The 13233-nt window shown below is 36.5% G+C and overlaps 2 protein-coding genes across 3 annotated transcripts in view; both read right to left on the bottom strand.

The window, feature by feature from the left end:
- Positions 1-13233, bottom strand: part of LOC148956566 (nuclear receptor subfamily 2 group E member 1-like) — an 85162-nt gene that overhangs the window by 42411 nt on the left and 29518 nt on the right. The gene's annotated exons all lie outside the window — the stretch shown is intronic.
- Positions 11150-11866, bottom strand: LOC148956567 (signal recognition particle receptor subunit beta-like). Its single transcript, XM_089097690.1, has one exon. The coding sequence runs from the start codon at positions 11864-11866 to the stop codon at positions 11150-11152; it is 717 nt and encodes a 238-aa protein (XP_088953816.1).

Raw genomic sequence — 13233 nt, 5'->3', positions numbered from 1 at the left:
TTTACCAACCGTGCGTTAAGTACAAAATATCTAACTACGCTAGCCAAGGGAAGATCTGCAAAAATAAAGAGGTATCCGCAATACTCCCTAGTAAAATACTATATGTATTTCTTGAGTTTTATGCTACAAAAAGTCAACAGCACTGAATACTGAGTTCCAGTTCTCTGACACGCGGATTCATGTACTTCTTAAAAGTACCTGCACACTTTAAAAATCAGCACTTAGATGTTTCTTCAAAGCTTTTGTGATTGAGAGGTAGAGCCCATTTTCAATGGAGGTCACAAAAGAAAATGTTTGTCCCATGGAAGAGTTAAATCTTGAATGAAACACGCTGGTGCACCTGGGAAAACACAATAGTGAGTTGGGTCCTATTGAAGTGGCCGGATTTAGGGAGCACTGTTTAGCGCACATGGTAGAATTTGATAGTACGCTTGTACTATGGTGTATTAAGGTGAAAGCGTACGCATGATAGAACTCGTCAAAAGAGTACGTCAGCAATATTTTTGGAACGGCTCACCATTTCAAGCTTAAACTCCCGGGGCATCATGAATGGCATGTTAAACTCACCAAAAGGATTACTACCGTTATTAATGTTGCTACTAATACTGTTACTACTATTACTATACTGTTACTACTGTTACTACTAGGGAAACATGATTAGTTGGTTTATTTGTACTAGTTTTATTGATATACTGTGAAGTAATAATAGATAGGCTGTGAAGTAATAATTTTTGTCCGTCTTAAATTTCAACTTCGCTCTTTAATTCCTTTGGAAAAACTTTGGTTTTTAGAATAATTTCTGTTCGTTTTGAGTTTTAATGTCACTGCTTAGTTTAAGTTGAAAACTTATTTTTAATATGAGTTCGAATCATTACCGATCTAGGAGAGATAAGACACCTCTAAAAAATAGTGCAGACAACCTTGACAACTATGAAAAACTTTCAGTCTATAATATAAAGTTCATTATCCATACTTTACAAAGCAATACATTTTTTTCAGGAACGATTGTTTTTTGATGAAAAAAGCTCTTTTTACTCTGTCAACTTCGCCTGGAAAGGTATAATGAAGACAGGGCCTTATAAATCGCCTACGGACTAGCAGAAACTAGAAGGCTACTGTAACAAAAGAAAGCTGTTTAAGGGCTCATTTAAAATCTTATATTTATGCCTAATCGCTTTTTGTAAATTTGATTTGATATCACATTCCTATAAAGTGTACTTTCGGTTATTTTGCCCATTTTCTTAAGTTAAAAAAGTGGTGATAGACTTTTGGCGAGAAGTGGAATTTGAAATTGCATAATTACTGATTGGATAGTTCACTAACGCTGGTCGGAAAAACGTCAAATTAGAATTTCTCAAACAGTACATTTTCCGAAAGCGAGCCCAAAGTGATAGCTGGTTCTATTACCATACAGGGGCCATTGCGGGTATGTATCACTCCAATGTTTTTTTGAAAATGTTTGAAGGCATAGTGGCAATATAGTCGAGAATTATGGCACTCACTAAACAACATTTTGATGACCGAATGGACGAAGTCCTGCAGAAAATCGCAAAGCTCCAGCAGGAAAATAAACGTCTACGGTCGGAAAACAGGTTGCTCAGATCCGAGCTTTTAAGATTTAAATCGACCGCTCTTCGGTCAGAACTATACTCGAGAAGAAACAATCTTGTTATCCACGGTCTAGAATCTTCAGATGGCAAATATCTCCGTCAGAAAGTAGTTGGTTTCTTCGAATCAAAACTCGGAATAGCTACCGCGAATGAGATACGGATGAATGTGGTATACAGAATTTCGAATAAACCGTCAAATGCCGAGTCGTCTGGCTCTAGCGGTCCAACACTGAGAAATAGCGCGCAACGAAAAAAGTCCGCTGATCCAATTTTCGCTAGCCTTGAAAATTTTGATCGGTCAGAAATAATGAAAGAGTGTGGTAAACTGAAAAAAACCGGTTTTAGCGTATATGTTGACTTGCCAGCTGATCTAGAGAAACGAAGCAAAGAACTTTTATCACTTGGTTATAAGCTACAAAATTCAAAAATAGTGAGTGAGAAAATAGTGGAAACGCGTCTGATCTAAAAAGAGATCAAACTTTGGTTAGAAACCAAAGAATCAAAGCCGGCTCAGTGGATGAAGTTTCCAGACAAGTGCTACGATCCGCTCAAGCTCCCTCGCGCTGGCTCGGACGATGCGAATGATTCTAATTCGGACGCCTAGAATTTTTCTTTTTTTGTTAATATTTTGTTAATACTTTGTGAGGTTTGTGGGGCAGCTATAATACTGAAGTAATTAGGAGTGAATATTGGTAAAATTAAAGTAGTAAAATTGATGAATAATTTAAATTTAAAAAGTATTATAACTGCGCCATGAGAGAGTGTTTATGTGTAATTTGTCGCTTGCATATTCTTGATTTCTGTTTATACAATGAGATGTTTTTCCTTTTCGTATGTTTTGCTTTGTTTTTCTTTTCCAGAGTTATAAGAAAAGTTCGGGTTTACAAACTTCAGAGTGGTCTACTGCTCTTCTCAAAGGTTCAGCCATTGCCTCTCTTCAGTATGTTGGTAAGTAATGAATTCCTGTTCTAATTCTCCCGAGGGTGCCTCCTCGTCAACAAGCCAAAGTAATGCTAGATTAGTAGAGCTGGAAGAAAATTTTTTGGATTTAGAAAATATTTTTGATTTAGAAATTAATAATGAATCAGATACCCCGTTATTTGATAAAAGTAAATTTCCTAGAAGCCGTTATGAAGAAGTGTGTAATTTAAGTAAGGGACGCTCTGACTCTCAGCTCACTGTTCTTCAACTGAACTGTCAAGGGTTATGCTCATCGTTCGCGGATCTAACGACTCTTTGTCAACAGTTGCAGCCAGATGTAGTCGGACTTTGCGAAACCTTTTTAACAAGACAAACAGATACCCTTCTGGAAATACCTGGATATACTTCCCATTTTTTGCACAGAACAGCATTGAAGAGAGGAGGTTTAGCTATTTACACACGGCAAGAGTACTCGGTATGCATTAACAAAGAATTAACCTGGAATATAGAAGGAATTTATGAATCACTTTTCCTGGAAATATATTTACCTTCAAAAAAGAAATTAACAGTTGGAGAAGTATACCGCCCACCGGCAGGATCTGTTTCTTTATTCTTGGAAAACTTAAGCCAAATATCGGATCATCTAGATAAACAAGGGAATGAAGCTATCTTAATGGGGGACTTCAACATCAATCTTACTCTTCGTCTATCTTCCGGTGCGGCAGATCTGCTTAGTATAATGTCTGATTCGAATATGTACCCCTCGACGACGATTCCAACCCGAGTAACTGCCACTTCCCACTCACTGATTGACAACATTTTTTCGACTCTGCCTCCAACATCAGCCACCGTTCAGCTATCCGACACTTCAGATCACTTCCCTCTGCTTACAAATTGCAACATACAGCATAAATATCCAAAGCCTAATGCTTCGATTAAGCAGGGGTTCACTACCTGGAAACTGAATGACGAGAACTTGAAAACTCTTAATCAAAATCTGGAGAGCACATCCTGGGAAAGTGTTATGAATACAGATGATGTTAATACAGGTTTGAGGAATTTCAAAACATTTTCATGAAAATATGTACAGATTACTTTTCTGAAAAGCATTCAAGGAAGACAGGATGGAAAAATCAACCCATAAGCCCTTGGAATAGTCATGAACTGCTCCAGTGTATTAACAAGAAAAATAAACTGTGGATAGAATACAAATATGACTCATGTATTGCACCGCTGGGGAAATATGAAAAATATAAAAAATGTGTTCGATCAGTTTTACGTAAAGGTAAACGAGATTATTTTAGTGGGAAAATAGCTGAAAGCGGCAAAAATTCTCAGAAAATATGGACGGTTGTTAACTCTATACTGCCTCCCTGCTGCCCCCCACCTGAGCTTCCATCTAAATTATCTGTCAATGGGGAGACAGTAACAGGACCAGATAACGTCGCAAATACATTGGGAACATTTTTTGCAGAAGTGGGCAGAAAAACAGCAGATTCTGTTGGGAATTCCGCGAAGAGTTTTAAAGATTACCTTGGCCCGGCATGCACTATGTCCATGGCAATAGCACCTGTCTCTCCATCTGAAATTCTGCTAATCGTACTAAGTCTAAGAGGCAATTCGGCTTCTGGGTTCGACCGAGTACATACCAAAGTGTTAAAAGCAGTTGCCCCTTCAATCACAGAGCCCCTTACTTACCTCATAAATTTTTCTCTGCACAAGGGCACTTTCCTAGAACTGCTAAAGAAAGCTAGAATAATTCCACTGCTCAAAGGGGGCTCTCGAGTTGACCCGGCTAATTACAGACCTATTTCTATTCTCTCAGTTTTTTCAAAAGTTTTTGAAAAACCTATGCAACAGCAGCTACTCCAGTTTCTGGAGAAGAAAGGGTTTCTTAATAATCGCCAGTTTGGGTTCAGACCAGGGCACTCCACACAGGATGCACTAACGGCGTTAAGTTTATGGATGAAAAAAGCTTTGGATTCTGGTCTACTACCTGTAGTGGTTCTGTTTGACATCAAGAAAGCATTTTTTAGCATGTGCCATTGAATTCTCCTCGGGAAACTGGAACGTATTGAAATAAGAGGTGAAGCTCTGGATTGGTTCAGATCATATCTGAGGGACCGCAGGATTTATTTGTGAGAAGATCCTGGAAACGATGTTCTCGTTAACTGCGGCGTCCCCCAGGGCTCAATATTAGGACCATTACTTTTCCTGATCCATGTTAACGATCTGAGTCGAGTGCTGAACCCGGCACGAACAAATCTTCGCTTTTGTAACTTGTGCCAGGATGAAAACTCCCTCCAGTCCGAAGGTGAAGATGATGAGCTCGTGGCCTTTGCTGATGACACCACGCTTGGTTGCTGTAAAACGGATAAGACAACGCTCATGTCTAAACTGAGGGAGGTTCTGGAGGGGACGTATCTCTGGATGGATGTTAACCGACTTGTTATTAATGTTGAGAAATCTTGTGTTCTATTTTTTTCCCGGGGGGGAAGTGTCCATCTGGAGATATGTTGTATCCTGACATCCAGAGGTGTGATTAGTTGGCCAGAAAAGCATTTTGCAAATACCTAGGAATCCTCCTCGATGAGAACCTATCATTCGTGCATCATATTCAAGTAGTAGAGTTGAAGCTATGCCGGAATTTTGGCATAATAAAAAAACTGAAAAGCGTTTTGCCGCAGAAAACGCTGGTCCTCCTGTACAATGCTCTTATAAAACCCCATTTACAGTATTGTGCAATGATCTGGCAATCAACTTTTAAATCCCAACTTTTAAAACTGAATTCGATTCATCAACGATGCCTGATATTAATTGGAAAAAATGAAGAGTACTTGTCATTAGGGTCCCTGCATCAATTATCATGCTTGACTTTTATGTTCAAGTTTTTAGCTGGAGAGCTGCCATCTGCGTTTAAAAGATTATTTCGACCTATTTCAGACCATCATAATTTGCATACCCGATCATCATCAAACCTGCAAATACCCCTCACCCCGACCGTGCGATCAGATTTCGCTCCTAACGTAGCTTGTGCAAAGATATGGAACCTGATCCCAGAAGAGCTGAGAGGTAGAAGCTCCCTCGTATCATTTAAAAAAAAAGCAAAAAATAATTTAATAGCATTACAAATGAATATTTATAAAAAAAAAAAAAAAATTAGAATTAAATTTAATTATTAAACTTAAATTAAAAATGTATGATTTTTAAATATGATGGGGTGGTTTCCCCGGAAGGTAAGGACCGGGAAGGTAATAGTTTTAGTTATTCGGTAAATGAGGGGTATGGTTGTGTCTGAGATTAGGAGCGGTGACCATTCTGCGTATTATGTTAAATTGTAATGATTTTGGTTCTCGGCGTCCGGGAATGGACTGAGTATTTTGATTATGTGTGATTTATTATTTTTATTTTTTAATAAACCCATTGAACTTGAACTCTTTTTCAATGAAATGACCAAAAAAAAGTGTTTTCAAGACCTAGGCAGGATCAAAATACTAAGGGGGAAGGATGTACCTTCCCCTCAATTACCACCATTAAAACTAGCACACAGGCTTCATCGTAGAATGAAATTTGAAGGTTCCATATAAAACTGTGGATCATTCAAACTTAATTTTTGGTAGATTTTTAGTTGAAAAGTTTTTAGTTTTAGTTAATTTGTTTTCACAATAATCTTTTACTTTTAAGATGAGTAGGCGATTTATGAAACTTGCTAAGAGGGTTTAAAAAGCGGTATATGTGAGGGGCTCTTATAAATCTCCAGTTAAGGGCTTTGAACCATAATTATTGCAATAGTACCGTTTTATGCTTCCAAACACTTCAACTTAAGAAGTGGCACCAAAAGTGTCATTTTTAGTGCTGTATGGCACTTATGGATGGTCAAACTGATAAAAAGCACGTAGATATGAGTAATAGCTTTAAAATCAGCCTTCCCGGGATATGCTTTAAAAATGAGTGCATCGCATTTGCAAAAATAGTGGATTATCTGAAAAGTAATCATAAGAAGGGACAAACCATTATTGAAAGAAAAAATCCAAGCAGGAATCAAAGCCATGATAATCTACTTTGAAGTCCAGCGCTGTACTAACAAAGCCACGCCTCTAATAATCTAATTTAATGTATTGGTGTTTGTAGGACTTTAATTGAGTAGCTTATTAAGGGGGCTTGGAGGAGGAACATGTTAAAGGTGTTCATGCAAACCTCCAGTTAAAGGTTTTTGGTCACATTTATTACAATTATACCGTATTATACTTTCAAGATTTTGGAAAAAATGGAACCAAAAGTAGTATTTTCATTGCTATATCTCCCTTACGAATGGTAGAATTGATAAAAAAAACCACGTAGATATGAGCAAAAGTTTTCAAATGATCCATTAAACATCACTCTAAGAATTTCCGGTAGCCCAATAGCCCCAGCTTTTCCACTCGACACATGGCACTAAAAGTGCCGTGTTAAGTGCCATTTGAAACTTGCAGATGGTGGAATTAATAGGAAGAACGTAAATACGAGTAAAATTTTTTATATGAGCTATCAAAAATCTAACTACGAGGTTCTGGTAGCCCGCTGGCCCCACCCCTTGAAAAATGGCATAAAGTGCCCTTTTTCGTGCCATATGGCACTTGCAGATTATGGAATTTATATAGACCACGTACTTATGAAAAATAGCTTTTCAATGAGCACTTAAGCATCTTTCTATGATTTTCTAGTAACCCGATAGGCCTGGAAAAAAGAAGAAAAAAAAGACCATTTTATCGATTTTTAACTTTTAGTTACTATGGGCTGTGGTTCGTTCTTTACTAGGTTGCAGCTAATGCTTCAACCATGACAAAGAGTTCATTGCAAATTCTCCCAGAAAACTAGTTAACATTAAAATCTTTGAAATTTAATAGATGGTAGAAATTGTGAAAACCTAGTAAATATAAGCAATAGCTTATAATTGAGCCATTAAACATCTATCTACGAAGGTGTGTAAGCCTGCTAATCTTTCAGTAGCTTACTGGTGAGCAGAAGATTTATCAAACTTAATAAGGAGGTTGAGGGGGGGGGGCTGTACGGGAAGTATTCTTTTAAACCTCCAGTTAAGAATTTGGGAACATTACTATGACAATAGTACCTGTTTTGTACTTCAAAGCTTTTCCACTTAAGAAGTGGCACCAAAAGTGTTATCTTCAGTGCTATATCGTAGTTACGAATGGTAGAATTGATAAAAAAAAACACGTTAACATGAGCAATAGCTTTCAAATGGGTCCTGCTAGCCCAAAGCAGCATGGGGCTGCTTCTTTGGGCTAGCCATTATAAGTTCTGCTAACCCAAAAGCCACAGATTTTCCACTTGAGACATGACACCAAAAGAGCCATTTTTAGTGCCATTTGGAACTTGCAGAAAGTGGAATTTATAGTAAGAACGTAGATATGAGCAATAACTTTTATATGAGCTATAAAAAATATGTCTACGATGTTATGGTAGCCTGCTAGCGCATCCACTTGAGAAATAGCACAAAAAGAGCCATTTGGGTGCCATATGGCACTTACAGAAGGCTGAATTTATAAATAGCACGTAGATATAAGAAATAGCTTTTGAATGTGCTATTAAGCATCTCTCTATGATGTTCTGGTAACCAGCTAGGCCTGGAAAAAAAACAGGAGACAGATCAGTCCTACCGGTGCAAAAAAGCGATTTTCTTTGTTGTTCAAGGAGGGGGACTGTAGACTGTAATTTCCCTGTATTAGGTTTTCGACCATGTTGATTTCGATGGTGCACTTTTCATTTGGATTTGACGCCATTTTGGAGATGTTTCAGGCTTTTTTCGAAGTCACCGTAAATTTCTTTTCCCAAGAAACCTTTACTTTTAAGACGAACTGAAATAATAGTTAACATTCCTCAATCAGAGTTAGATGGTAATTTTTTTTCGGTATGTATTTTTTTCAAAACGTGTTTTTTAACTTTTAGTTACTTTGGGCTGTGGTCAACCATGATTAGCTTGGATGGTAGTTGTTCTGAAATTTTCTTTTAAATGTAAAATGACAATAACAAGCGTAATGTTTCTCTAACCAGACTAAACCGTATAACCGTCACATGCTGTTAATGTGATGCTAAAATAAATAAAAAACTATTTTAAAGGTAATGTTTCGTCATATTCACAACGATCTTGAAGAAGAACCGAAATATGTGATTATGTCGTTGTTTAAAGGCCCTTTTACGGTGTCAAAGAAGCAAAGGTGATATGAAAATAATATGGTTACTACAGCTTTTGTCAGTGAAGGTATTTTCATGGCTATAACTGTCTCGCCAATTCCTAAGGCCCTGCCCGTACCTGATGACGCAATAGTGAGTGGAGATCCCGATTTACCGTCAATATTTTAAGGCATGAAATCTTTTTTATCGCAATATATATTGACAAGAATGTTCTAAAAACGTATCTAAAATTATCTATTAATAAAAATAATGTATATACATAATATAAATGACTTTTCTACTCTTTAGATTTCTTCTTCTACTACGTATAGGTATTTGTCGAGAACAACTAATGCGGGTAGATCATATGAATTCACTGTATACTGATCCTGATGTGCTGCAATGTCGGGGTCACATTTTCTACAGTATAATGTAACTTCACTCTTATCATATCTCTTTGTATAATCAATAATACTATTTTCGTTCATTTTGTAAAATTCATGGGTTTCAATTTGCCAATTTTAAGCAATGTCACATACAGTGTTTTCAAATGGTGAATCATTTAGCTGTTACATTCTGTAACAGCTAAATACAAATCAGTAGGTTTATAATCATAGTAGCCATTGTCTTCACAACAATGACGTAGAAACCAAATTCTTTTGTTATTGCAACAGTTGAATTGTAGACCTGTTTCCTCCTCCGAAAACAATTTAAAGCCACGACGATACCAGTCTTTTAGTAATAAACTAAAATCATGTTTAGGGTTCTTTCCAAGCATACCAGGATATGTATTCTCCCACTGTCTACATTTATCATAGTGACAGTTGGAACATAGGTAGCCTCTAGGGTGAGAGTCACACATCTCTTCAAGACATGAATTACAACTTTTAATTTGCACAGCATATCCTCTAAGCCATTTACACGGGTTGCATAATCTTCACTTTTCACCATACTCGTCAATCATTGTACAAGTCTCACATGATGACCAGCTGCCCAGTGTATACATGCATAGTAAACATGTACAGAACATTTTTTCATGTGTTGACACTCGCATCGCCAAAATATAACTGAGCTAAGATCAACAAATTGAGAAGGAGGGAGAGGGAGAGGAGTAAATCCCCTTTGAACAACATCATTCTTGTGAAAAAAATTATAGTCTTAAACTTCTAAGGTGTTCAAAAGGAAATCCACACTAGCATTTTGTCTTTTTTCGATTAATATGTCAATAAATTGTGTAAATGCCGTTGGACCACGACGTAAAAGCTTCATACAATAGTCTAATTATGGAGAATCGGTTTTCATTATATCGACAAGCATTGCATGTGAAAATATCTTCCTTTAAAAAGATGACTCCAGAAAATCATCATCTTAAATCAAACATTTTTCCATAAGCATAAGATTTCTTATAATTGTCTCTTTGTCAAATCTATCCATTTTTTAAAGTCCTAGCACTCTCACAATCAACTTCAGACTAACCAGGATTTTTTTTATACTTTAAGAATATACACTAACCTACTATAAAAAAAATCTTCGATTTATAAACAACTTTATTAAATATAATTAAAACAACAATATTAATCCCTTATACAGTTTAATACCCTCGATGTATCTCACTAGTGTTATCTAAAGAAGCTTGAAGTATATTTAAATGCACTATATTTAGTTTCGCAGCAAAGCATAACTGCTCCTCCAATTCAAATTTGCTCAATGATATCACATATCTTGCATTTATCTCGTCCCATTCAAGGCTTAGTCGAGATCCTCGTGTAATTTCCACTGCTACGCATGGTACTCGCGTCCTTGTATCATTGCTGCTCCCTGCTTCACCATTAAGCTCCAATAGTGTAAACATAGCACTCATTTTCTATGATAATATCTTGTCAAATTATAGAATATAAGAAACAAACTATTGTCTCTCTGAATTTAATTCTTTTACTAATATGAATTACAATGAAAATCACTCCTTATATTGAATCTGGCTGCTATAGATTGGTTGCTATGACATCATAGTTGTGTTAATCGAGTCACCGTATATTGAGTACCCTCTGCATCAATTGTCTCTGATTGATCCAGAAATGGCTGTTGACTCAGAAACCTGTCTGGTAGGTCTTGTCCGGTTGAAACAGCACACATATTCTTGTGCAATCAGCGCTAATTAACAACATACTACTATCATATTTAGTAAAAAAAAACATTTTTGCAGTTAGCTCTAGAAAGTGGGATTGAACATCAATTTTCCTACACCCTACTGTTGGAAATACAGTCAGTATGGTACCCAAAACAATCCGTAGAAAACTCCTCTGGAACTAGGAGGTTGGAAGCAAAAGAAGAAGAATGCCAGAATAGAAAAAAGAAAATGTTGTTTTGTCATAAAACGAAACTCCCAGTGTATTGAAATAAAGCAATCTGAAAACAAATACCCGGACAGGGAGGAAGCAAACCATGACTCAAGACTTTAAGATCCATTGTTTTAAACTATTAATGTCACATCCCACCTCAACTTGATTGAGATAGTTGATATATTGATCGGTTGCAAAACCCTGTACAAATTCTACCTTGATTCTTGGTAAATCAGAAAAAGAGAATTCACTGCCGATTTTCCTTAATTTTGTCCTGTTATTACTAAAATCTGAGTAGCTCAGCAATTTGTGCCTACTCATCTGAAGATAATTCATCTCTGTTTCGATAGCTTTCTTTATAACCTCTGTTCTTATGGATATCTTGTCCGATTTATTACAGAAAACTAGTATCGGAGGGCACGCTTCTGCAATATGGTCATCGGTTAAAACCTCATACAAATATTCTGCAATATCTTTCAGTTTCTCTGAATAGGTTCTCGAATCAACAACAAAAACGATTGCATTGGCTGATTTTTTATAAACGTCAAATTTTTTTTTACAGAATCTGATATGCTCAGGAATATCAACAATATCAAGGTGTTTGTGTTCTTCAAGGACGAGGTTACCAATATTTTCTTTGACTGATGTTACGGTAAACACAGGTTTCTTATGAACCAGTTGATTAAAAATCAGAGTCTTTCCACTTTCTGGAAGGCCAAGAAGCAAAAGATATTTTCCCTTTGGCTTTCTTCCCAAAAACCACAAAATTTCAATGGAGATAAAGCATAAACAACACAAAATCGCAATCCAAAACAACAATCCCATATTATGCAATATTCAATCAAATTATATTGGTTTTAATGACCATTTTTTTTATTAAGTTATTCCGAGCTCACAAAGAAAAGCTTGGCTGAGCTCGTTGTTTGTGTTCGATGTCTTCTTATTCGGTTTTTATCATAATTTCCGAGATTCAGGATTAGAAAAAGGTTTTTGCAATTTTCAATTTGTTCATTCTGCAAGAGAATGAACTGAAATAGCCGTGTGAATGGAAATCTTTTCGAATGTCGTCACTTGGCTGAATTTTTTCCCAATGTTTTGTTTTTCAAGGCTATATGTTTCAATATATTTTGTACAGAATTGAAGTTCATAGTTTAAACATTTTAGCAGCGGAGCGTGTCCAAACGTAGCTGTTAGCAAAACTCCAACAGAAAAACCAGCGAAACAATCCAATGTTGTTGTCCGAAAGATAATATGCAGCATTTGCCACTTCTTCTGTAAAATGATGTCATTTTTATACAATGCTAAAAAGGGCTTATGCCAGATTTGCCTCTCACCCAGAGTATCTGTCTTGGCTTTTTACAATTAACCATGGTTTGATGTCCGCAACTACTTGATTTGAATTAAAAATCAACGACCTATAGATCAATAGGTTTATATGTATTATTCATATGATTACTGTCTTTTTTTCAAATTGGTATTATTTGGTATTACCAGCCAACCGTTATTGAAAAACAATTACAAATTAATTGAAACTTGCAAAATCGTTGAATTTCTTCCATAGCCCAGGGCTATACATAGGTATTTATGGTGGGGGGGAGAACATAGCTAGACTGAAGGTTATCCAGATAATAAAATTATTTTCTCTTCGTGAAACTTATGCATTGATTTTTCTCCCCAAGAAACTGATTTTTTCATGGAGCTTGTTGCGTGCCCATTTTTTGTTCGTGGACATTGTTGCTTGCTGATTTTTGTTCGTGAAACTTGTTGCATGTTGATTTTTCTCTTCGTGAAACTTTTACAGTGATTTTTCTCCTGGTGAAACTGATTTTGTTCATAGAACTTATTGTGTACTTATTTTTGTTCGTGGAACTAGTTGTGCGCTGATTTTCGTTCTTGAAACATGCAACATGTTTCTTCTTGTCAATTAGCTTGGTCACTAAAGGGAGCCAATGGTTTTGTCCTTCACAAAAGGCTGAATAAATTTAACCAAGAAGAAAAACTAGATGTATTTCTACTCGTGCAGTGATGTCTTATAGTTGCACAGTGGGATTGATCTCAGCTTCGTAATAAGGGACTAAGAGTTCAAACTTAGCTGCAGCAACACACTGCAGGGCTCAGAATTTGAATCCGGTTATGAGATGCGAAAGTGTCTCTGTGCCAATCCAAACGAGAAAAAGATGGTGCAGCGATGA

Source organism: Artemia sp. Qi Xiang Cuo, chromosome 1, assembly GCF_049724085.1.
Source record: "Artemia sp. Qi Xiang Cuo chromosome 1, ASM4972408v1, whole genome shotgun sequence".
NCBI classification, from domain to species: domain Eukaryota; kingdom Metazoa; phylum Arthropoda; class Branchiopoda; order Anostraca; family Artemiidae; genus Artemia; species Artemia sp. Qi Xiang Cuo.
Note: the sequence above shows the minus strand (reverse complement) of the source record. Positions and strands in the feature narration are given on the sequence as shown.